This window comes from Bombus affinis, chromosome 9 (assembly GCF_024516045.1).
Source record: "Bombus affinis isolate iyBomAffi1 chromosome 9, iyBomAffi1.2, whole genome shotgun sequence".
NCBI classification, from domain to species: domain Eukaryota; kingdom Metazoa; phylum Arthropoda; class Insecta; order Hymenoptera; family Apidae; genus Bombus; species Bombus affinis.
In genome coordinates, this window is record NC_066352.1 from 13,088,455 (window position 1) to 13,111,752 (window position 23,298).

The 23,298-nt window shown below is 35.8% G+C and overlaps 3 protein-coding genes and 1 long non-coding RNA gene across 5 annotated transcripts; 2 read left to right on the forward strand and 2 right to left on the reverse strand.

Annotated features, from left to right (window-relative positions):
* The first annotated feature begins 429 nt into the window (after window positions 1-429).
* LOC126920709 (uncharacterized) lies at window positions 430-2,778 on the forward strand. The gene is made up of 5 exons (XM_050731443.1): window positions 430-562; window positions 1,076-1,175; window positions 1,493-1,611; window positions 1,697-1,799; window positions 2,659-2,778. Exons 1-5 carry the CDS (start codon window positions 518-520, stop codon window positions 2,730-2,732), a joined length of 441 nt encoding a protein of 146 aa, XP_050587400.1. The 5' UTR covers window positions 430-517; the 3' UTR covers window positions 2,733-2,778.
* LOC126920731 (uncharacterized) lies at window positions 1,794-7,598 on the reverse strand. Its single transcript, XR_007712064.1, has 3 exons — window positions 7,449-7,598; window positions 2,819-7,386; window positions 1,794-2,726 (listed from the first exon to the last, which is right to left on the reverse strand). It is a non-coding gene; the product is annotated as an uncharacterized LOC126920731 (long non-coding RNA).
* Window positions 3,432-9,158, forward strand: LOC126920715 (uncharacterized). 2 transcript variants are annotated; one of them, XM_050731452.1, is made up of 5 exons: window positions 3,432-3,567; window positions 8,069-8,123; window positions 8,295-8,386; window positions 8,745-8,859; window positions 8,934-9,158. In XM_050731452.1, the coding sequence occupies exons 1-5, from the start codon at window positions 3,517-3,519 to the stop codon at window positions 9,026-9,028; spliced, it is 408 nt and encodes a 135-aa protein (XP_050587409.1). In that variant the 5' UTR covers window positions 3,432-3,516; the 3' UTR covers window positions 9,029-9,158. The 2 variants fall into 2 exon arrangements, with proteins under 2 accessions (XP_050587409.1, XP_050587408.1); XM_050731451.1 differs by lacking the exon at window positions 3,432-3,567 and adding an exon at window positions 7,723-7,897.
* An 11,288-nt stretch (window positions 9,159-20,446) lies between these two features.
* On the reverse strand, window positions 20,447-22,855 carry LOC126920672 (mitochondrial ribonuclease P catalytic subunit). The gene is made up of 4 exons (XM_050731379.1): window positions 21,605-22,855; window positions 21,265-21,511; window positions 21,022-21,149; window positions 20,447-20,941 (listed from the first exon to the last, which is right to left on the reverse strand). The coding sequence occupies exons 1-4, from the start codon at window positions 22,426-22,428 to the stop codon at window positions 20,620-20,622; spliced, it is 1,521 nt and encodes a 506-aa protein (XP_050587336.1). The 5' UTR covers window positions 22,429-22,855; the 3' UTR covers window positions 20,447-20,619.
* Window positions 22,856-23,298: the final 443 nt, after the last annotated feature.

Genomic DNA, 23,298 nt, shown 5'->3' on the forward strand with positions numbered 1-23,298 from the left:
CGATCTTTAAAAATTTCAGAACAATTCGGCGACGATGGAACGATGGATATTATTTTGATACGTAAATAACGTTCTTATTTGGAAGAGTACAGAATATTCGAAGCAGTAGTATCAAAATTATCCCCATCTTTGCGTCTTTCTTTCCTTATTTTCATTTTTCTCTTCGTCTTGGATAAAACCATGCAGCTTTCTCCTCTTTTATCTGCATCCCGTTGAAGTAACTAAAATTATATCATTGTTTAAAACCACTTCGTTCTTTCTCTCGTCGTTCTTTATTGCCTCGAATGTCGTTGTTTCATTTTCGCTGACTAACTCACTTTTTACACGTACACATAAAACAATTTTGGTTAAAATCCGATATGTTTGTCAACTGGGACACCGTTTTCATGGTCGACGATAAATATAAGCAGAGATACTTTGCAGTCGCGCAGTTTGCATACTTTTTCGCAGAAACAGCTTCTGAATTTCTCGTTGACATCGTGACAGTGATTTTAAAAGATCGTAATCGTTTGGAAAGATGAAAGGATATCTCGCGATTCTTGTCCACGTTCTTTCCGCAAACGTAAGTACACGCAACAACGTCTATTTTTGTGTAGGTAAAATAATTATATAATAATATATAAATAATTGAAAATTTCTACAATTTTAGATTTGTAAAGTTTGTAGATGTAATTACGTAATATTTGAATAAATTATTTTCGATTGCTTTTTACTGCTTTCTCTTTCTCTTTCTTTAGTAAGTTTCTTTGCAACTATGAAAGAAGATCTCTTCGCATAAATAAACTTATAATGTTAAAATACGAAACGAAAATATTTTGTTACACTAATATTTGTATAGCGTTAGCATGAACAACATTGCAATTTTTTATGCAATACAGGATTAATTTGTAACATATAATACATTGAACTGTTAAACATTTGAGAGCGTGATAGGTGTATCTGATATTAACTGGATATTAAATGATCTGTATATTAACCGGACCCAAAAAGTTTTGTAATTAGCATGATACTTCTATACACTCTACGTTAAAAAATAATCAATTATTACGATTGAAGTAATTACCATCTACTGCAGATACTCGCCCGAGCAAGCAATCTAATACAACTCACAAAAATGTTAAACATTGATATAAAGGATATACGGCAATGTTTGCACCAGAGCAATTTAACTGACAGTATGTATTATAACATAACTAATAATTTGCTTCTAAATAATTTATTGTATATAATTTCGCGATTTTTTCTTTTTTTTTTTAATTCCTTAGAAAATTCTGGATTTTACATTTTCCTTCATAATTCTCATTTCTATTCCAAAAGATATTGCCAATGTAAACATATACGTGGTAAATTATTAAGTAATAACAAGTAAATAAAATTCGAGTACGATTCTGTTTTAAAGATTAGAAAAGAGAGAAATTATTATAATTCATGTCCACAAAAATAATATATATTTGATATTTGTCATTCCTAATGATTTTACCGACGAGTATAGCGGATTTGATAAAGTTGGACGTCATTTTCCAAGCGGAAAATATAACACGCGAAAACCTGGAAGACGTCATGTTGGACTTCGGTTGTTTCATTATATGCGTTCTGGACAAAGCTCACATGGTAAACGTTGATTATCGTTTAATTCTTTAATTATCTAACGATTCGTCGATATTTCAAAAATTTTATTATTCCATAATGTTTGCAGGTTGAAGACAAGAATATTCGATTCGAATATTTATTAGAAACGGCGGAACGCAACAATTTCCCCATAGCAACGAATCAAACATTGAACGAATGTTGCAAAAAGGGTAAGTTTGAATTTGTCGTCAAAGTATGAAACTCAATCTATAGCGCCAGTTATTACAAAATCTAATATAGCGACCGATGAAATCGTAAACTATCGACCTGAAAAATAACGTTAGTGTCTTTTTCCTGGAAATATTTTCTTTAAATGTCGGTCACAGATAATATATTCGAACAGTCATTTGCTGTTATCAATAGTATTTGAAATTATATAATCAGATAGAAACATATAATGAGAACAGAGTGTCGTGGAAAGTAAATGAAGAATTCCTAGGAATTTACGGTTCAAATGAAATTTTGATTCGACGTAATCGATATTAAATAGCAAATAGAAAGTAACATCCACGTTATTAGAATTCTTAATCAACAGCGTTTAACGTGCGAAATAAATATAAACAGAATAAACTATTCGAGGAACTACAAAGAATAAGCTACGATTATTTACAAATTATATACTTAGATAACATTTTCCTACTCTCTTTCACAGATTAGAAGTCGTACATGGCGTACACTAACGCTCACAAGTATTTTGATGCCTTTGCAATATATTTCAAATACGTATATTGTGTATACATTTCGAATAAAACCTTTTGATTTAATTTTCGCCTTTGATCTTAACTCGGGTGACCATCTACGATTAATAGATATCGATAAAGTCAATATTTAAGCCTGATATTCTCTTTCGTTGTTCCCTTTCCGAAATGAAAATTATATTTCAAGGTAGTTTCTGATGTTAGAGCTATCGAATCAGACAAAACGTAGGCTAGTATCGGAATTTGTTATTTTTACAGTTATTAAAAGCACGCAACTGTCGTCGATAATATCAGCGTATTATCTTCATAAACATCTATTTCATTGTTTCAGCGCAAGAACAGGACGACATTTGTAAGAGTGGATTCGTTTTTGCAACTTGCTCCTTAAGACAAACGGGACTATAACAAAATAAATGTTTATAATGTAACCGTATAAAGTATAGAAACATATTATTATAACATTGAATTGTTCTTGGTAAGAGAATTTATACCGATCACATGTTATACGTTGATAAATTTTTTTCGTTGTCTCATTCCCCTATCGATGGCACAATGAATATTTCGTTGAATATCATCCGTGTGCATGTTGTGACTCGTAAAATTATGCTGCAAATAGACGACGATTTCCACGAAAATTTTACTCGTAAAAAAAAGATTCAAATCGATTGGCATAATTCAGAGTTAGGTATCAGCAAAAGACAAATTACCTATATTCCTGTCAAATACGAAACATCTCCCAATAATCTTTCTCTGCCTAGCTTACAGGTAATAGAATTGATTTTTAATCAAATTTAGTCTTCTTGAAAAGCTTCCCGTTTTACCAAATATTCAAATTCAAACGTCTCTAATGAATAAAAGATGGATGAAAATATGCGATCGATGAAAATATGTATCTTAACGAACTGCAAATACATATAAAAATTATTACAATACATATCTATCGTAATCATAGATAATTCACCTAATAAACTCGTAAATGTTTACTATGTTTCCGGGAAATTAAATTACGTAAACCCATTATCAACGACGATCAATCTTCTACTTCTTATTCACCTATGAGGTATAAATAGCAAGGCGAAACGCTGACTAACCAGTCGAATAAGTTCCTTTCGCATATCGAAGGTATTATTTAAGTACGTGCTCTTCTTCCGCAAACACTTTGCATATCAATATCACGAAAAACGCAAGCATGAAGACTGTCGCCGCTCTTTTCTGTGTACTTTACTTCGTATGTTGCGGGGTATGTCTTTGACCGGTTTAAAGTTTCCGTGGCTGAAGCTCGATTACGCTAAACGTAGAGAAGAGAAGACGTAGACGATGCTGTAAAACTGAATTTCGATAATATCACAGAATCCATCGTTTCTCTTAACTACATTCGAAAAATTAATATTTTTCATTTTCGTAATTTTAGGTTACTGCCAATGAGATGTCAGACACGTGCTTGAAACAAATGGGTCTTACCATCGGTAAGTAGAAACTCGTTAAAAAGCAATATAGATACGTTTTAACATATTTCATGGTGCCATACGATTTTATCAATAATAAATTGGAACCAGTGAAACGAGTACTGTTTACGTTTCAACGTAAATATTTTCCATTGAAAAAAACAAAATTAAATAGATGGCTCGAAACGAAAATAAATAATAAGGAAAATACTTCTTCGATAGCCGATCTCCCAAGTTTAGCTCACGACAACAGCCCTGAGGTAGCGAGAAAACGTGGATGCCTCGAAGCCTGTGTGATGCAGAAGATGGGTCTGGTACGTAAAGTCTCATTCTACTTAGCATAGTCGAGCATGGAGAATTTATCGAACAAATGCAACTTAGGTTCCTACCGACGAAGAGTATAATAAAAAGAAGCAAGCTCAAATAACATACAAAATTAATATACCGCTAGTACAACAGTACGTGTTAGTATATCAGATCCCTTACGATAATATAATAATTAATTTATGTACAGTGAATAATTGTATTTTAAAAACTAAATATAGAATATCAATAAATGTAAGAAGATATTTGCGGCACAACACAGTACGGATTTTGCAAAACTGTGATACAGAAAATTTTCGATCAGCGAAAATATTCTGTATTAAAGTTATAAAATTGTAGAAATAATGAAAATTAATTCTTTACTTTAAGTTACCTTTCTCATCCGTCGAAAGTGATATTTTTCGATATGTATGCTTACTAGCATTGTCTACAATATTGCACCTGTTTTAGATGGATGGCAACGTTATTAACACACAGAAGATCGACGAACTGCTCGACAATATATTGCCTGACGGTGAGAACAAGGAGATCGTTCGCAATAATGTACACCAATGTGCCAAGGATGGTACGTTAATCGGACAAATGATAACGTGACTTTTCGCATCAGTACCAGTTCTTTCACACGTTTCCATTCTTTCTTATTTAGCTACGAACGACGACCAGTGTCTGGTTGCTCAAAACTTCGCCCAGTGTGGCCTGGAACACTTGAAACTCACTGCTCGTCAGCTGCTATCAACAATTGCATAAATCGTCAAGATATTTTTTTAAATACAACAAACGTCGAAGACTCCGCGATACATGTGATTGGCCGAATCAATTGTAAAACTTGTGAATAAAACGAAAAGCACGTACTCTTCGCTTTTGTTAAGATGACACTTGTTTCTGTGTGAAAGTTAAACAAAAATGTGGATAACTAGCGACTAGCCAGTAGGTTAACGATTTGATCGAAATTCTCATGTTCGAACGGAAAACCTTTTATCGCGGGATCTTTCTGTAAGAAAAACTACGAGATAAGGTCATTCTCCGTATTTATAATTAACGTAACCAAGCGTAAGAAAGACATAAATAACGACACAAATAAGCTACGTTGTGGGAGACGTGTACATTCATCGCTGACACGTTATTTCCCTATTTTTCAAGCAATTAAAACGCAAACAAGACCAAGGTTAAGATTACACCGTGGAAATTGCCGGAAAGTTATTCAATCCGATTAACCTTGTACATCTGCAAGCTTTCCGCTTTAAAATTTCATAGATCGCAACGTGAGCTGGGTACCTCGAACGCCAGAAATTGTAACGTCGTGTTTTGTCTCACGTTTAGTCCACTCGATTTATTTCCACTGCTCGCGCGTTACTTTGCGCACAGATAAGCGATTACGTGATCACTCGTGACCAGGTGCACGAACGCCTTTTTTTTCTTCTTTAACCTTGTTTTTGCTCTATTATTGGTTATTACTAGATCTTCAAGGTTGCATACAGGGAACAAAATAATTTGTTATAATTATTCGTTCGTACTCGTGTTGGTCTAAAACAGATACCTGGAAGAAGCGTTTCTATGAAATTGCAGGGACACCTCCTACTCCATCGCCAGAGGTTGGTTTACCGACACTTTCGTTGTCGATACTTGCTTTCTCGCAAGTGTTTCCACGCACCAATCAGCTCCGACAAATAAAACTGCCGATGTGACTTGTGTATAAACCGAATTTACACCGTTTCACATTGCACGATCACCGCAGATGATTCCTCCACGGTGAAAGTGTAGAATGAAAGCCAGAGTATTTACGGTATTTACAGTTCACTGTATCAATATTACGGATGAACACTTCGAGCGTATTTTTGAACAAGGAATATGACCGTATAAACTGATTGTTAAAAAGTCCATTTGTTCGAATAATATATTACAAATTGGCAATTTTCTTATTTAATATTTCTTGTGGATATTTATCGATTTTTACGTAAACTTGTTTATGCCAATTGCACAGCTCGAAATACGGATAAATCAAAATTTCGATTTGTTTTCGAAAGTAAAGAATATAATTATTGTTGAAATTAAAGTCTACATTAGAACAACCGGCGGAGATGTTGCAATTCGAAGGAGGTATGATGAAATTAATCCCGCGTAAACATGAATTAAAAATCAATTAAAAGCGATTAATAAGCATTATTAACAGGGAATACTTTTTAATACTGTGTGACTTCTTTATGTCGAGATAAAATCTCTAAACATAGTTGTACACGCGACGACAAATTAGCTTATGTTTATCTTATCGTTTCCAATGTAAGTGCTTCATAATTCCATCAATTCTTTCCAAAGTTACCTTATTTCTACAATATGAAAAATTGAGATATCTTTCTCTCTCTTTCTCTTTCCCCCAATCTTCATAGTATAAACAATGTTTAAATAAAACATTTAAGTGAATCTTCGGGATTTTTCTGATTGCATTTTAGGATGCGAAAATTTTCGTCTAAACGCAATCCAATTAGGCCAGCTACCACCTAAGCTGACCACCTTGCGCTTAACAGCGCTACAGATTCCTAGAATAACAATTTTTATTAAACTACGAGTCATCTGTAGCACACTCTAGTAATATATTTACTAAATATATTATAGTATATAAGTTTCACTTATCCGTAGGACAGTATCCTGCGCAAACAAACATCAATGACAATCGTATTCCTTAATTTGGAAAACGTCAATTCCAATTTGTTCGTATTGGTTTCCACACTCATCTTGTAAAATACGTGTACAAAGTATGTACGAACTGGTTGTCCAAAGACGCATTCAACATGAGTTTAGCAGCGAAGAAACATACAGATTCTCCAACTTGCAAGTTACGACCCTACGACTAGTAACTACGCACCATACGACCAAGACAGCGATGCCACAATAGAAGAAAGGATGCAACTAAAACCAACAAGTGACAGACGTCGTTAGATTCGGCTCTTGGATGGACTTGGATTCAGCTAACCGCCTATCGTAACTTCTCTGCTGGAATGGTCACAGGATAACGACGCCCTAATCCCACACCGACATGGGAGAAACAGGACGAAAAGGAACCCGCTACACCGATCGCTGGGATGCGCTGTAGCCACGACGGCAGAGGTACAGCAGACGGAAGACGTCTACGAGTTACAACCTCGACCAGCGTAGGGAAGTAACAGTTACGGACTGTTTCGTCGACGATTCAACGCAACGTAACGACGTACATACGACGACTAACCGCTCGTGCATTAGACACGCTCGTGGCTAAATTGCCCCGAGCATAATAGAGATGCAAAAAAATGTGCTGGCTGAAAAAATTAACCAAAACATCTTAACGAAGCAGAATATATAAACGAATACAAATACCCACCGTCCAATGGAAGCATCAGAGGAAGGAGATAGACGCCACAAGATTTCAGGATATCGTTAACCACTGACAGGAAGGTGATGCGGGGACACTCCCTACTCCTCAGTCAGAAGCCAGAGATCTACGCCGTGACACGCCGATAAAACACTATTCCTTTCCTTTTCCCATCCTTCTCCAATTCTCAAATTACAACCCTACATTACGTAAGAATCATTGTCAACAACAATTAATCTTCTATGTTTTTGTGATCTTACTATGCGGTATAAATAGCAGATCGAAACGCTGACCAGCCAGTTGAAGAAGTTTGTGTCTAGCGGTAGTTCGTGTTCTCTTTGCATCTATCGTAACTGTTCTTTCTCTACGGACGCTTTCAGCATCGATATCTAGAAAAAAAAGGAAGGATGAAGACTGCCGTCGCTCTTTTCTACGCACTTTACTTCGTATGTTGCGGGGTATGTCTTTGACCGGTTTAAAGTTCCCGTGGCTCGGGCTCGATTACGCTAAACATAGAGAAGAAAGAACGTAGACGATGCTGTGAAACTGAATTTCGATAATATCACAGAATCCATCGTTTCTCTAAGCCACGATCGAAAAATTAATATTTTTCATTTTCGTAATTTTAGGTTACTGCCAGTGAGATGTCCGAGACGTGCTTGAAACAAATGGGTCTTAACGTCTGTAAGTAAAAATATTTTAATGAGTTTTATGGTGCCATACGATTTTATTAATAAATAGAAACCAACGAACTGAGTACTTTTTACGTTTGAAAGTAAATGCTTTTTATAGGAAAAGAATTAAATGAACCATTCGAAATGAAAATGAATAATAATGAAAATATTGTTTCGATAGTCGACCTAGGAAACTTAATTCGCGACAACACCCCAGAGGGAATAAGAACACGAGGATGCTTCGAAGGTTGTCTGATGCAAAAGATAGGTCTGGTACGTACTGTTTGATTCCAGTTATAACGCGGAATTTAGTTTTAAAAATCTCTCGTAGGATTAGGTCATGGGGCGGGTAAATTAATTAATTGATAACAATTAAAAACTGAATATGAAATATGAAGGGGAACAGGATACTTGCAACACAGCCCTATGAATTTTTAAAAACCTCGATCCAGAAAATTATCGGTCATTGAAAATTCTATGTTAAAATTCTAGAAATACTCTAAATTAATTTTGAATTTTACCTGCCCGTAAATTCTTTACTTAAAATTAATTTCTTCATCTGTCGTAAACGACGTTTTTCGATATACATATTTGCTTACTAGCCTTTTCTAAAATGTTTCACTTATTTTAGATGGATGGCAACGTTATTAATCTACGAAAGATCGACGAGCAAATCGACAGAGCATATCCTGACAGTGAGAAGAAGGACATCATCCGTGATACCGTACACCAATGTGCCTATAGTGGTACGTCTATCGAGCAAATTATAAGACGATTTTTCGTACACTTGTTTCACGCGTTTCCATTCTTTCTTATTTAGCTGCGAACGACGACCAATGCGTGGTTGCCCAAAACTTTGGCAGATGCGGCCTAGATCAACTGAGATTCGCTGAACTTGCTCATCGATTCACATAATCGACAATGGCATAAATCGTCGAGGCTTCCTCTTAAACACAACAAATTCCGGCAATGTAATTCATGTAATATGTAGCGTAATTCGCTGAATTAATTGTAAATATTATCAATAAAACGTAAAGCATTTAAACGACCGCCTCTTTATTCTTGTTCAGACGAATTTTATTTTTATTCGCATATTTATTTATTTATATCGAAAAAATGTCAATGACTGGTAACTAATTAATAAATTAATAATTTCATCGAAATTCTCGCGTTGGAACGAAAGAATCATTACAGCGGGATCATTTCTTACTAAAAAGTTAGGAGATGCAGTCATTCTCCGCGTAATTAGTATGATAATGCGTAAAAAGAAGAATAAATAATAACAAAAACAACCTACGTCGTGGCAGATCTAGATACACATCATTTTTCTATTTTTTCAAGCAATTAAGAGGCAATTCTAATTAATCTCCTATTCCTGCAAGTTCTCCGCTTTAAAGTATCGCTCGAAACTCGAAGATGTGATTTAGGTAGCTCGAACACCAGAAGCTATTAATTAATCACTCGATCGTTTTACCTTTAATCGATTCAATTATTCCCACCGTTTGCAATCTGTTTTGTGCACAGACAAGCGATTACGTGATCACTCGCGGTTAGAAGTACGGACGCCCTCTTTTTCCTCTTCAATCTGGTTTTTGCTCTATTACTGTTTACTGTCAGAGATCTCGAAGGTTGCATACACGGAATAAAATGATTTATCGTAATTATTCGTTCTTACTGGCGTTGGTCTAAAATATATATGAATTATTTATGAAATATTTATGAATTACGACGTAGTGAATTCCTAGGTTCACCTTTCCTCGTCCTTTTTTGACAATAAAATGATAATTCGTCTGAACTTTTAAATAATGCAACGTGTAAAATTGTTAGGAAAAATGTTATTGACAACTAACATTGTTTCTTTCACGAATACCACGTTTTGCACGTAATTGGGACGCTTAATTAAACTATTAATACAAAATGTATCCGTCTATCTCATGTCGTTAAAAAAATATTTAAAAACAAAGCGATAAAACTTCTTTTATCCTGTATTTCACGAAATTCGACGAAGTCTAGGTTTAACAAAAATCAGTGCCGTTCGAGCTGAATTAGAAATCGTCCTTATCACGAGGTTTAATCACGGGATTCATGAGCACAACAGTTTCAATTGAAAGTTGGCTGGTCAAAGAAGGTCCTCCGAGATGGGAAACGCAAAGCTGGCTGCAAATGTTTGCGCGCGTTGCCCGTAGCCAGCCGGAATACGCGATTCACCATAAATGAAATTACAAAGTCAAATGCAGATTGGGGTAGGCGCGCGTCGGATAAAGCCACTTAATGCAAACGACCGTCGTCAAAACGACTAAACCTTTTGTTTAACACGCGCCGAATTAACTACGACTAGCGATGACACTCGATCATTCGAATCGTCTACCCCTTCAGCCCACCCGAGGCATTCCTCGCTATAATTTACAACGGAAACACACGTCGAATAATATGCCCAATTATCGCAGAACGATTCCGTTGCTTGATCGGGATCGAAATAACAACCTGAACAATTTGTGAGAAAAAAGAAGTAGGACATTAAAGAGATAACGTCTTGATTCTCAACGTTTTCCTTGTAATTAGATTATATAGTTAGATTTGTGAGAAAAATTTTTTCTTTTTAGAAAAAAGTTTTTCACTAGTTTGTATTCCAAGAATGTAGAATTCTGATCGATTTATCGTTTCCTCGATAATTTCAGTTAAGTCGCTCTTCGTATGGAAATAGCAGGTGTCTGAACACTCACGAACGAGAGTGCATATTCTGTAAAACAGTTATCTCGCATCCAACCCGATCATTGTTCGCAGTTCTGATCAAACTACAGCTACGTTAAAGTAAATATTTCAAATTTCTATTAAAATAGAGAAACTGGAAGGTAAAAGTAGACTGAACTGTCTATAAAAGATACTTGTACGATAGAGGGAGGTTTCTTCCATTTCGATCAATCTTGCTTAAGACGCGATCCCTTTCTTCGAAATAAGCTGAAAATCAGTTTAGATCCCGTTGAGACACAGTGTTTAGCCCTTAGCCCGCGTCGCACGAAGTGACGGATAACTTTGTTACTATAATTCAATCGACTTGTCTGGCTCTATAAAGGCTTCCAACCATAGAACACACGTACGTGTATACATTGGCTCGTACAAGATATCGTGGTACAAATGCGTATCGTGAAATATAGACGCGCCGAACGTACACACAAGCTCGAGAACGAGAATGTAGTCGAGAAGAATACGGATGGAAACGATAGCTTGCTTTATAATCGAGTTTACATTCGACGACGACGTCGCGAACGTCGCATACTTATGTCGCGACGCACACGATTGTACGATGATTCCGTGGTGCACGTCGTTGTTCGCCATTGTGCTTTTGTTCCACTCGATCATGATGGTTTACGTTGCGCTTCAACGCGGTCGTTTGTTGGAGAACGAGGCAGTTTAATTGGTCATGAGCACTCAGGACAGCGTACTAATTATTTAACCATTCTAAAAATAACTATTTTCACAAACTGTTTCCTCCGACCAGGCATCTTCTCGTCTAAATTCAACGTTGCTTCTTGTTTGCACGATTAAGCCGAATACTTACATCTTTGCAGACGGTATACCTATGCAAACATCGAGATACGATTAAACATTACTTTTGCATAATATTATGATTACCTCGCCTATAACGTACGCATCGCGATATCACGATAGGCTAAATAATTCTTGAATGTTTTAACTGCTAGAGAAACACGTCGATGATCCACAAGGAGCTTCGAATTGCTTCGAACGTCAATGATACGAACCTTGATGGCTCCTCGCAATTCTCAAATTATCGCGATCATCGATGTTAGAAATCACAAATACGATGTTTCTAATTGAAAAATAACGATCGTTCGCGATAATCTTGCGTGCCAGTAATATTTACTCGATGATGTTTCGTTACTCGCAAATAATTTTGGATGCCACTGAAACAATCTCAACCATTTTCTGCTCAGATGGAAACAACAACTATCAATGATGCGTAATTTTTAATAATTTTCCAACGCTATCAAAACCTATTGAAACATAGAATTCTATATGAATGGAACTTCACTGTATTTCAATCTACATTTCTTCAACTTGAAGTGTATGTCGCTCCGTGTTGTTATATTATCGCGCTAAATGTTTGAAAAACTTTATCTCCAAAGAATTAAGCAGTTAAACGAGTCTCAAAACTTAAAAAAAATAGATAAAGAAAAAGGAATCTCAAAAACAATATCGCCAAAAATTCGACCTCCAAATTCCTTTCTGGCCACCGTTATCTTACATCTTCCTCTTCGATTCCGCAAATCCCACCCATCGTGAATCAACGCAAAAAGTTACGAATCCAAGCCAAACCCCTACCAGAACCATATTACGATAAACTGTCGTAATGTAACGATGATCTAACAACGAGATGGAACTGCAACGAGGAGGAACGTTATCGTTCGCGATATTATCTCTGGCCGACGCGGCGACTCTCGTCGTTATTGCACGAATTGCTCCGATACCACGCGGCCAATCGAACGTTTCCGGAAATGCGGTTAATATAACTGCACGGCGCATGTCCCCGGTCGAAATAGCACCAGATGATAACCGCGTCCGACCCGGACCCCTGGAATTCCGCTATCCTACGATGAAATTAGCATCGCTGGAATTCCTAGCCGCGGAAGTTATGGGATCGAAGAACCGGGCAAGGGCTCTTTCCATTAAGGCGCCGGCTGCGAATTATTCTCGAATTATCCGACCAAACTACGCCGTTTTATCTCTATTATCGAGACACTGAAGCCTTCGATCGTTCGAAAATTGCAAAATATTCGACACCCTATACCGTAGATGAATTATGTATAGGCTATGTGTAGGCTAGGTCGATTCATTTTTCATTTCATCGTGAATTTATTTATGATATTTTAGTCCCGTTTTTTTTTCAAATCAATCGTTCGGTGATATTACACGTTACTCACGTGTGCACTTTTGTGCAAATTGAAATGTATAAATACTAGCTAGAGACACGAGATATGTTTCAGAAATGAAATATCGTAAAGAGTATGTTAATTTAGATTTCTTCTATATTTTTACATATCATCTGTATGTATATGTCGATGCTTTTCGGTCTCCCATAAGCGCATAAACGTCCATAAACCATTTGTACGATAGCTACAAAACGTAGTTTTTTTTTTATGTTCCGATGAATCAATTTCAGAGAAATGTGAAACATGACGAAACGAAATGACGAACGGTATCAGCATTTTACCTTGCGAGTATTTTTAGAAGTAACCGCGGTGGATATGATAAGGGTGATCGAAGGTCGGATATAGGCGATGCAGTCGTATTCTATTTAGCAGGATAATTTCGTTCTTGATCGCTTGCGACGATAAAACGATACGCTCGAGTCCTGAAATCAAAGCAAATATCACTGACTCGTTCTTTTGAAATCGAAGATCAAAATATTAAGTCGTAACATACGTATTATAAGTGCCCGATCAAAGTATTAAGATCGAAGCTTAAAAAACTTCAAATCCGCGACAGCTTATTGGATAATTACTATAAACCTATGCCAATTAGTCGCAAGGTAATATCTGCCACGCGTGTACGCTCGATTTTTCCAAACTATCCGATCGAAGCACGAGGAAACGAAGGAAAGTACGAGTACGAAACGATCGACATAAACTAAACTGTCCGATAGATTTCTGGCTGTAATCGCGAAGGCTCCGTAGCCACCCATAGCGAAATCCCATATTTCGCCCCCACGAAAGAGTCCTTTCTATAGCTGTAGGCGCGCTCCAAGAGCCTGATGCGCTAACACGCGCACCACTCGAGCCTCCTACCTTCTATACAACGGGTGCATGGCTGGTAAAATGCGCTCACGAACGTACGGTTACCGTGATATATAGAACAGCGTGTAACATCGAGGTATTTCGCCAGGGCACACACCAGACCACCCTATACATTATGCATATATTACGCTGGTACGTGTGCATACGACGCTTCCGTGCATACGCAGCATGATGTACAGGGTGTACCAGGTGTCGCGCTGCATTATTTACTACGAGAGTGAACTACGACGGAGGCGTTGGCGCGTGGTAATGAACTGAAAATAAGAACGCGTCCGAACCGATCCCGGTTACGTATGCAATGGTTCAAGGTTTCGTTCGTTTTGCTCTCATAAAGCGTTCAACCCTTTCGTATCTACGGACGAGATATCTTGCAATTTAAATGGCATTTGCGCGACGTTATCACGCGTGGCGTTTCGTTAAAACCACCGATCGATTCCACTTTTGCTAAATTTGGTAATTTCGTTGCTCAGATGCACCGATCTTGTACGTTTTATTCGTCGATCTTGCGAATAAACAAATGGTTCGAAAAGCAAAAACCTAATTAATCGTACGTCTACGGACAAATAGAAGTTTGAGAAAAAGACGATCCCGAGAATTCTGAATCCTCCCCAAGACGTTAAATCGCGATTACAAATTCCTCTCAAATTCCAAGCATTCTGTATCCTACCTTGAATCCTAAACCTAATTTCCGCAAACGACTCGCCGCTAAAAGATAATTATGAAACTACGCTACAAAAATTCGAATTTTCTACGCAAGTATCCTGAATCCTTTTATTAAGAATCAAATATACGCGAACGATATTACCCGAAAAGAATTCGAATAAAACGTGGATGCACCCATACGAAAACTCGTCTTTTTTAGAAGCGCGATTTTAATTTCTTCGGAGCTCGCGAGGGAAAAAAAGGGTTGTTACGAAGCCGGTGGAAAATAATAGATCGCCATAAACGGTCGCCGGGCTCCAACAACGTCCACGGCCCGTACATAGTCTGCGACTAAAACGAAAAACAGAGGGACGTCGAAACGACGCTGAAGATGGACCGAGTTCCCCGAGTGAAAACGGCGACTAATAAACCTAACCGCCATAAAGACGGTGTGTATCCAACGTAGTCAGGGCTCATTGTGAAAACTCGGTCGAGTGGCCCCAGCGCCGCGGAATTTCCACCATAATAATTTGGCCGCGCCACGATTACGAGCGATCGTAAAATTTCGAGACGGTGCACCGGCGAAATTTCGCCAACGCCACGTCGTCGACGACGCGACTTTTTGGACCCGACCCCGGCCTCGTGGACAATTTTCCGACGTCGAAAGCGAAGGAAAACGAAAACTTGCAGCCAATTCTGACGTTACGAGTATAAAGATAAGAGAGTTTCGGTGGAATTAATTTTCTTGAATGTTTCTGAACGTAAAGATCGACCTTGGTTTCTGTCTACATGGTGTTTTAAACAGATAGTCGAAGTGGATTACAAAGCACAAAAGATGAATGATTATCTTGTAAAATATAATTAACTTGCAGCAGGCTGCGTTGTTAAAAATATTAACTTTCGTGAACGCTGAAAATCTGTTCACAATCCGAGGTTCTTAACAAATATTCTTACAAACTATTGAAAAAAATCTAAACTACTTCTATTGGCAACGTGTCGCATTCTATGTCGCCCCGTTTTTTCTCAGCATTTTTACAATTCGCGAATAGTTGCACAACCGAGTAACAGGAATTTGCACTCGTAAATTTTGTCTCAACGGAAGTGATTAGATATGCAGAACCTCTTAACTCACTTTTCACGAAGGAAAGTGGTATATTCTAGTTTATATAATATTCCAGACAGGTATTAAACCCAAAATACAATTTATCGGAGAATTTAAATTTCTTCCTAACTTGATCCTGCACCACGTAAATTTCTCGCACGATTCTTTTAAAAAGAAAGCCCAGTGAATTGTAAGAAAAAAGATTACATGGATATGACGGAAGAAGAAAACAAGACGCATGTCGCATTTTTTATAGAGTAATTTTCGAACTCGATACGTCGCCAATCGATTTCATATTCTCAAAATTGCCCTTTCATCCGGATCTTAAAGCTACACGCGTGTTCTTTCATCGTCGTCAAAATTTTCAAATTAATAATCGTACCTTTACCTTGTAATTATCTATTTTCAAGAAACTTACAGGTTGCTTTCATTTTCATTCGTTGCATATTAGAATTCTGTTTAATCAGATTTCTGTTTAAAGTCAGAAAATAAATAAAAAGTGTACTCTACTTCTAATTGTTCTCTCTGGTAATCTTCGTATAATTTCCGATCTCTCGACCATACGGATGCGGAAATACGCACAGTTTCGGCAAGTTACGGCGAATCAACCCTGCGCACCAAGGTCTATGCCCTGTCTGTGTCTCTCTGAATCGATTTTAGGCGCGTGGTCCACCATAGGCGTATACACCCCATGCACAAAGCGATGGGAGGCGAGCCACCGTCTGGCACTCGGCCGCGAGTCGTATAAATTTTTCCGAAATGACGCACGATTAACCCCGATTCACCTGCATCTCGATAATGGGCCGACTAGTCGAGTGGAAAACTGTACGAACGCGATCTCATGGGCAACTAAGCGATCACAGGAAGTAGGTGGTAGATCGTAGAAACGGAAAGAGAAGTCGCGGAACGATGTTCTATGAGTTCGACTTTCTAAATCGACCGAGAGAATTGTGTATGGAAGAGTGAAAGAACGTATCGGAGAGATGAAAAGAATTAGTTGGTACTAATTAACTCGATGAAATAATTTGTGAATTGTTACCATTATTGATATCATTATTATTTACAAATCGATTCTAGAGATTCGTTTTATTAGACCTCACGCTGTACTAGTGGTAGATAGTGTGAGTGAAAAAAACGTGAACCTTCCGACAACAATAGTGCAATTGTGCCTGCGAATACGTTATCACTAGCTACACACGTTATACGACTGATAAGAGAGATAGTTGGTAGTAGATGTCAACGAACCAGGTAGGTGGGATAAGATTTATCTTATCCAGATGTGTGCCTACTGGTGTTGATCTCCATTCGACCATTTGTCTCCTCGTTTTGTACATTTTTCAAGTAAATTATTTATATAGATGTCTAATGTGCAGTAGTTTACACGTTACCAAGTACCAATGAGTTAATTATACTTTGAAGACAAGATGGTAGAAACTTCAAGTTGCGAACATAACGTGAAACAAGAGTGGAAATATAAACTTACAATTTAAAATTGAAATTTAAATTCTAATTCGGAATCTGAAATAAATTATTTGGAATAAAATTCAATATCGTTAAATTGTGTTTATTACATCCGTCGAATCATTATAATATTACTTTCGCTGCTAATGACGCATCTTGATAAAACAATATTGAGAAAAGAAAAAACGCAATGAACAGTGTGGTGGAATAAATATTCTGTTAGAATAAAATAGTTTCGATGAGAAAAATGTGCAACGAATACAACGGAATGGTCGGTCGTACTTTAGTAGCAGCGAATGTGATATCCTATCAGAAGTGAAAATTCCACTATTTCTTATTACTATTACAGGAATACTTTAACCCTTTGGTATAATATACCTCGCGATATCTAGTAATCCGCAATGCGCCCATTCCACTTCTTTCTCTCCCACCAATGTGTATAAATACAACACACACGTTAGCCCATAATCGAGAAAGTGGAGAGAATACGAGGAAACAACCCCCTGTATCTCAACGCTCGTACATCGAAGTTATTTCCAATTTTTTCTATTCACCCCGTTTCTCGATGCCATATTAATTTTTATTTCTCGATGTTGTATATAACCATATATGTTCTTCAGCTTAACAGAACATGTTATTCCGGTTATAAAGAAATAAAACAGTAGAGAAACGTTCGTTGATCGTAAATTTGCACGTATAACCCGAATATCAATCAGGCAAATATTTAAAAACAATAGGGTCTTGACATTTTCGCTGATACGGTTTCGAGATCCACGGCAAACGTGAGCAGAGGGCGGAACGCGTAATGGCGACGTATCGTGAAACGATGAAACACGATAATAAAAGTAAGTGGTCGTATAACCAAGGTTTCAGTCATCGTTTCGAAATATCGGCTCGTTCTTCGTGGAAATACTCCCATAGTTGCGTTCGAAGAGGCACCCCGCAGCACCCTAGACCATCCAATTCGCTATTAATACTTTTCGCGATGATTCTTGAAGCTTTACGTTTAAACATGATATTTTACGATTAAATATTCTAGTCGATTTCCAAGGATGAATAATAAAAGCTTATAATAAAAGTGACAGATATTAAAGCACCTTCATTCATCCATATGAATATCAAAACATTGGTTCACTTTTTTAACACCTTGTATAAACGTTTAAATGTACTAGTAATATCGGAAGAATTAACTCGAGACATGTATCGAATTATTGAAATCGAGCTTATAGTGGCGCGCAGCGTGCCTACGTTTTCCTACACAGAACGCGAAAGCCAAGGGACGTTCGATCGTTGAAGTTGAAACGCGCCAAATGCGTGAAACTCGCGTAGGTTCTAATATTTTTGCGCCACCCACGCGCAAAAACGGGTTTCCGCGGAGTACGAACACCAGGCCATTCACTTTTACGATGTTAGAACCGGAGATTATCGACATTGTTAATTACATCGATATCTATTTCGTGATTTTCTATTAGGTAGAGGCTCTATCGAGGTTTCAAGGTCGGCCGATTTTTCTCTCCCTTTTCGTATCTAGGATTCCATTACGTAATCACTGATTACCAAAAATTGAGAATTTAATATCGAATTAAAAATGTCGTAATTGAAGTGGTAATTCAATATCATGCTACGTTATTAGACACCGTGTATACGTTAGTCTACGCAACGAATAAATGTATATTTCTAAATAAATCCTTAAAGATGAATTGCTCTTAATAAAAAGTATCTCAAATAGCAAATCGTGAATGACACGTGCCTTTAGGAGTCGTTAGTAAATTGTCATTTCAAGCTTAGATCGAGACAAAAAAATGAAAGTAACAAACACGTTCAGGAAACTCGTAACAAACCTGATTCGTTTCCCGCTGGATCGCCTCCTTTTCAAGATGAATGCACCACATTGATTGACTCGTTTAAATAATCCACTCATTTACGTGCTCATTTGTACGCAAATGCGTTTAAACCGTGCTATCTAACTTCCTTTTCGAAACGAACGACTACCGCGACATCATAGTCACGCGACTGCTTTTCAATATTTCTCATTGTTATTCAAAATTGTCGAAAATATTCTTCTTTTCGACATGGAAACATATTTGTATAATATAAAAAAAACGCGCAATGTAAAACGAATATAAACATTTTAAGTTCGAAGTACCAATGATATGTGTCACCGATGTGTCACGTATGCCATAAAAAGATCACGCTTTGAGAACTTAACTGTCAGACGACTGATCCTTCATATTCTATGGCGGCGCAGCGAAACAAGCATCAGGAAAAGATAGGTACTCTCTGGCGATGTCCCTCACGATACGACCGAGGATACTATTATCGATTATCACTGTCACCGTTTCGCGAGATCTGTTGTAAAAATCACTTCCTTATATTCGTTTCAAATACAATTACTTCATTCAATCATTATTCGATACAAAAGACCATATAGAGAATATTATGTATACATACAAATTAATGATTATAATAAAGAGAATATAAAGTAACCAAACAGACAGCATCGTGATGCATACAGTAATGACAACAAACCAACGAAAGAGTTTTGCAATCGATGCTGTAAAACAAAAATAAATGAGTAATAATAATTATGTTCGCCAGTAGGTTGGTACAATAATATAACTAGTGCGTGTATTTTATAGTGTATAATACGGAACACGCATTTTCCGTAATGAACAACAAGCGTTCTCGTTAACGGACAACTACAAATAAATCACGTTCGCTTCACGCACGTGTCAACAATCACAATTAAGTCACAAATAACCTAAATACTTCGCGTTCTGTTGTCACCAAACAGTAATATCGAAATGATGATGCGTAAATTAACGTGCTTTGTCTCTTGTATGGTTAATAAACAAATACTTGCCTCGAAACGAGTATGACTGTTTTTCTATATATAAATATCGTATATATGTATATACTTCAAGCACCAAAGATCGTTTCTTGAAGATGTGCGTTTTGGATCAAGGGATGTAATAGCGAAAATAAGCGTGTATCATTTTGACGAGAAGACGTCAAAGAATACGTACACACTTATTCAAACGTACAACAACGTATAATAAAAAGTTCACACGAAAACTCGACGGACCGTAACACCTGTTGCATTGAAAAGCACAAACTGGAATATATGACACGAATTTTATTGAACTAAATCGAATGACGCACTATGCGCCATCTGGTAGTACATTTTCGTACAACAGAAACATTTTGTTATCGACATAATCCTGTCAATGAATTAGATAAAAAAAGTAAAAAATTCGCATAATATATATATATATATAAAATAAACTTAAAAGAAAAGACGTAATGCATTATACATATGTATTATGACAGCATTTTATTCAGTATCAAGCATAACTCCGTCTGTTTAATATATTCACATTTTTATATTCATGTAAATGTGAATGTATTAAAAAAAGAAGGCATCTATTATTTTTATAAAATAGATACAATTTTAAAAATTTTTACAGAAATATATTCATATAATTTTATTAGTTCATTTTGAAACACATCCACTTTTTGGTACTTGTATGCCTCATTCTAGATATTCTATCATTAGTGACATATGGTATATGCCAACTATTATTTTGCTTCTGAACGGTGGCGTCAATAGGAGACTGTGCATTTAACTGCATGTAACCCTTCTTTGTATCAATAACAAATTGATGCGAGAACTGCCATTTTTTAAAGACAGCATTTAACTCAAGGTCTTGCAAAGCAAATATATGTTGACGCATCAAGTCCTTAGAAATAATTCTAGCATTTCTTTTACTCGCAAATGCCGCATATAATAAAAATAAATCATCATTTGAGCTAAAAAACGGAACAATATAAATATAATCTATGGTTTAAGTAATAAATAACAATATATTATAGATAGCTATAATGCATACCTATTTTGAACATAGTAGCAATTTACGCTTTGCAGACCTGATTTAACTATAAACTTCCACATATGTTTTCTTGCAATGATTAATATTTTTTTATTCTGCTCTTTATAAGATTTGAAAATCTGTTTGAGCTGCAAAATATTAATTACTTATCGATCGTGCATATTCAATTTATAAAAAAATAACAATCGTTAAAATATTATTTATTATTATTTATTAAACTATGATAGTTTCAAAGTTACTTACTTCATATGTTACATTACGCTTCATATTTCCTTTAGCAAGAAACATAATATTTAATCCATCTATGATCAGGTCATATGGTTTATTTTTATCAATAAAATTTATAAACGATTTTATCTCTTGCTCATTAGTTACATAACACATTTCATCGAAGATCAATTTTGTCTTTGTAGCTTCCAATAAACGCTCGTAATCCTTGTCAGATATACTTTCTTGTGAAATGTCTTCTTTACACTTGTGACACTTTAATCTATGTGAAATAACATAAAAGGCAAAATAAAGGACAATGGTATGGAAAAATAAAACTAATTACTATTATTATTAATAATTGTATATCTTATACCTTAACATTACAGTTTGACTGACAGACCAACCACATTCGTTACATGCATTCATATATTCAAATACAGTGTCTTGACTAGGTTTAATACCATATGCACTCCAAATTAGAAATAACTTCTCAACTTTCATATTAAATGTGTCTTTTTCTTTTAAACAATATTTTAAATACGTAGTATATGCACTGTCATAAGGCCCATTGCCTTTTTGTAGGCTAAGCTTTAGATATTCATATCCCAACTTTTCTTTGTTATGATTAAATAAATATGAAATTAAGTCAGTATATCCATGTCGAAGGAAAATTTTATCATTTTCTTCGTGTTTTTCTATAATTTTGATAGCTTCCTTCCACTCGTCCACTTTACATAAGCATTGAATAAAAGCATTACTTAGGTGATCATTAAATGAAGTATAATGATTATTAATATTATTGTACAAACTTAAAATATGTTCTTTATCTGATTCTGATATTGGATCATTTTTTATGCCATACAACTGTAAATATTTAGTAATAACAGGAATTTCAGGTTTATAATTATTATCTGCTAAAAATTTATAATAAGATATTCCAGCATCTGGATATTTCATACTTTGAAACATGTTTAGAATAATAAAATCAAGAGTAGATGGATTGCATTGTGATTCTATCATATGTTTTCTTACATTTTCCCATGTTTCTTTTGATATAGTACTAGGTTGTGTTAATGCATTTTTACAATTATTCAGTATATGTTGCCAATATTTATCAACATTCTGATCAGTAGTATTTATGTTTACATTTCTAATAATTGTACGTAACACTGATGTTTGACGAATATATGAAAACATTTTTATGTTATTTCAATTAATCTCAATTTTACTAAAATTACAAAATGTTTTGGTATATTTTTCACTTTAATGTATGGAGTCTGTTGTAATTTTCTAACCTCAAAAAGCAATCACGGTTGAACAGAACATAACAATAAAGGCACGATATATTTTAATATTCTTTAAAAAAATATTAAGGTTAAACTTATTTTGGAATACGTCAAATTTTTAACCTATTTTCTTCTCATAGTTTTTAATAAGTAAAATCCAGTTTTACAACACGGAGATCACTAACCTGAAGTACTCACAGCGTTAAAATTCTAGTTACATGCAATATATAAGCTGTTAAAAGTTACACTCAAGTAAAGCGAATATTTCGTCTTAATTTTAAATTATTATTTTTATTATGAATGAATGAATATGAATTATATATTTTTCCTGAACTTTGTCTTTTATATATATCGAATTTCTGACTCTTTTTTTATATTATATGATTTTTACTTTCCACAAATAAAATCCGAAAATGTTAATTTTAAGGTATGAAGATCATTACTTTAAAAGTTATACGTGTATAAAGTTTATGCATATCTTAAATTTACTTAGACGTTATACACTATAAGTGATGATTGTTAGGAAAATCAGATTTATATTTATATATTCAGGCAGAAGACAATGAAATTAGTTTGTAGAACTATTTACATTCATTATATAAAAGTAAAATGTTTTCGTATTGCCGCTATTTGTGACTCCATCGAACCAATTCCATCTGGCGGCAGAAACGCTACCATAAAAATTCACACAAACAGTCGGCAAAGTTATCATCATGATACCTGTGATCACTCCTATGCATTTAGTCTTTTACAGGGTGACAATATGCTTCTATTTTTTGCA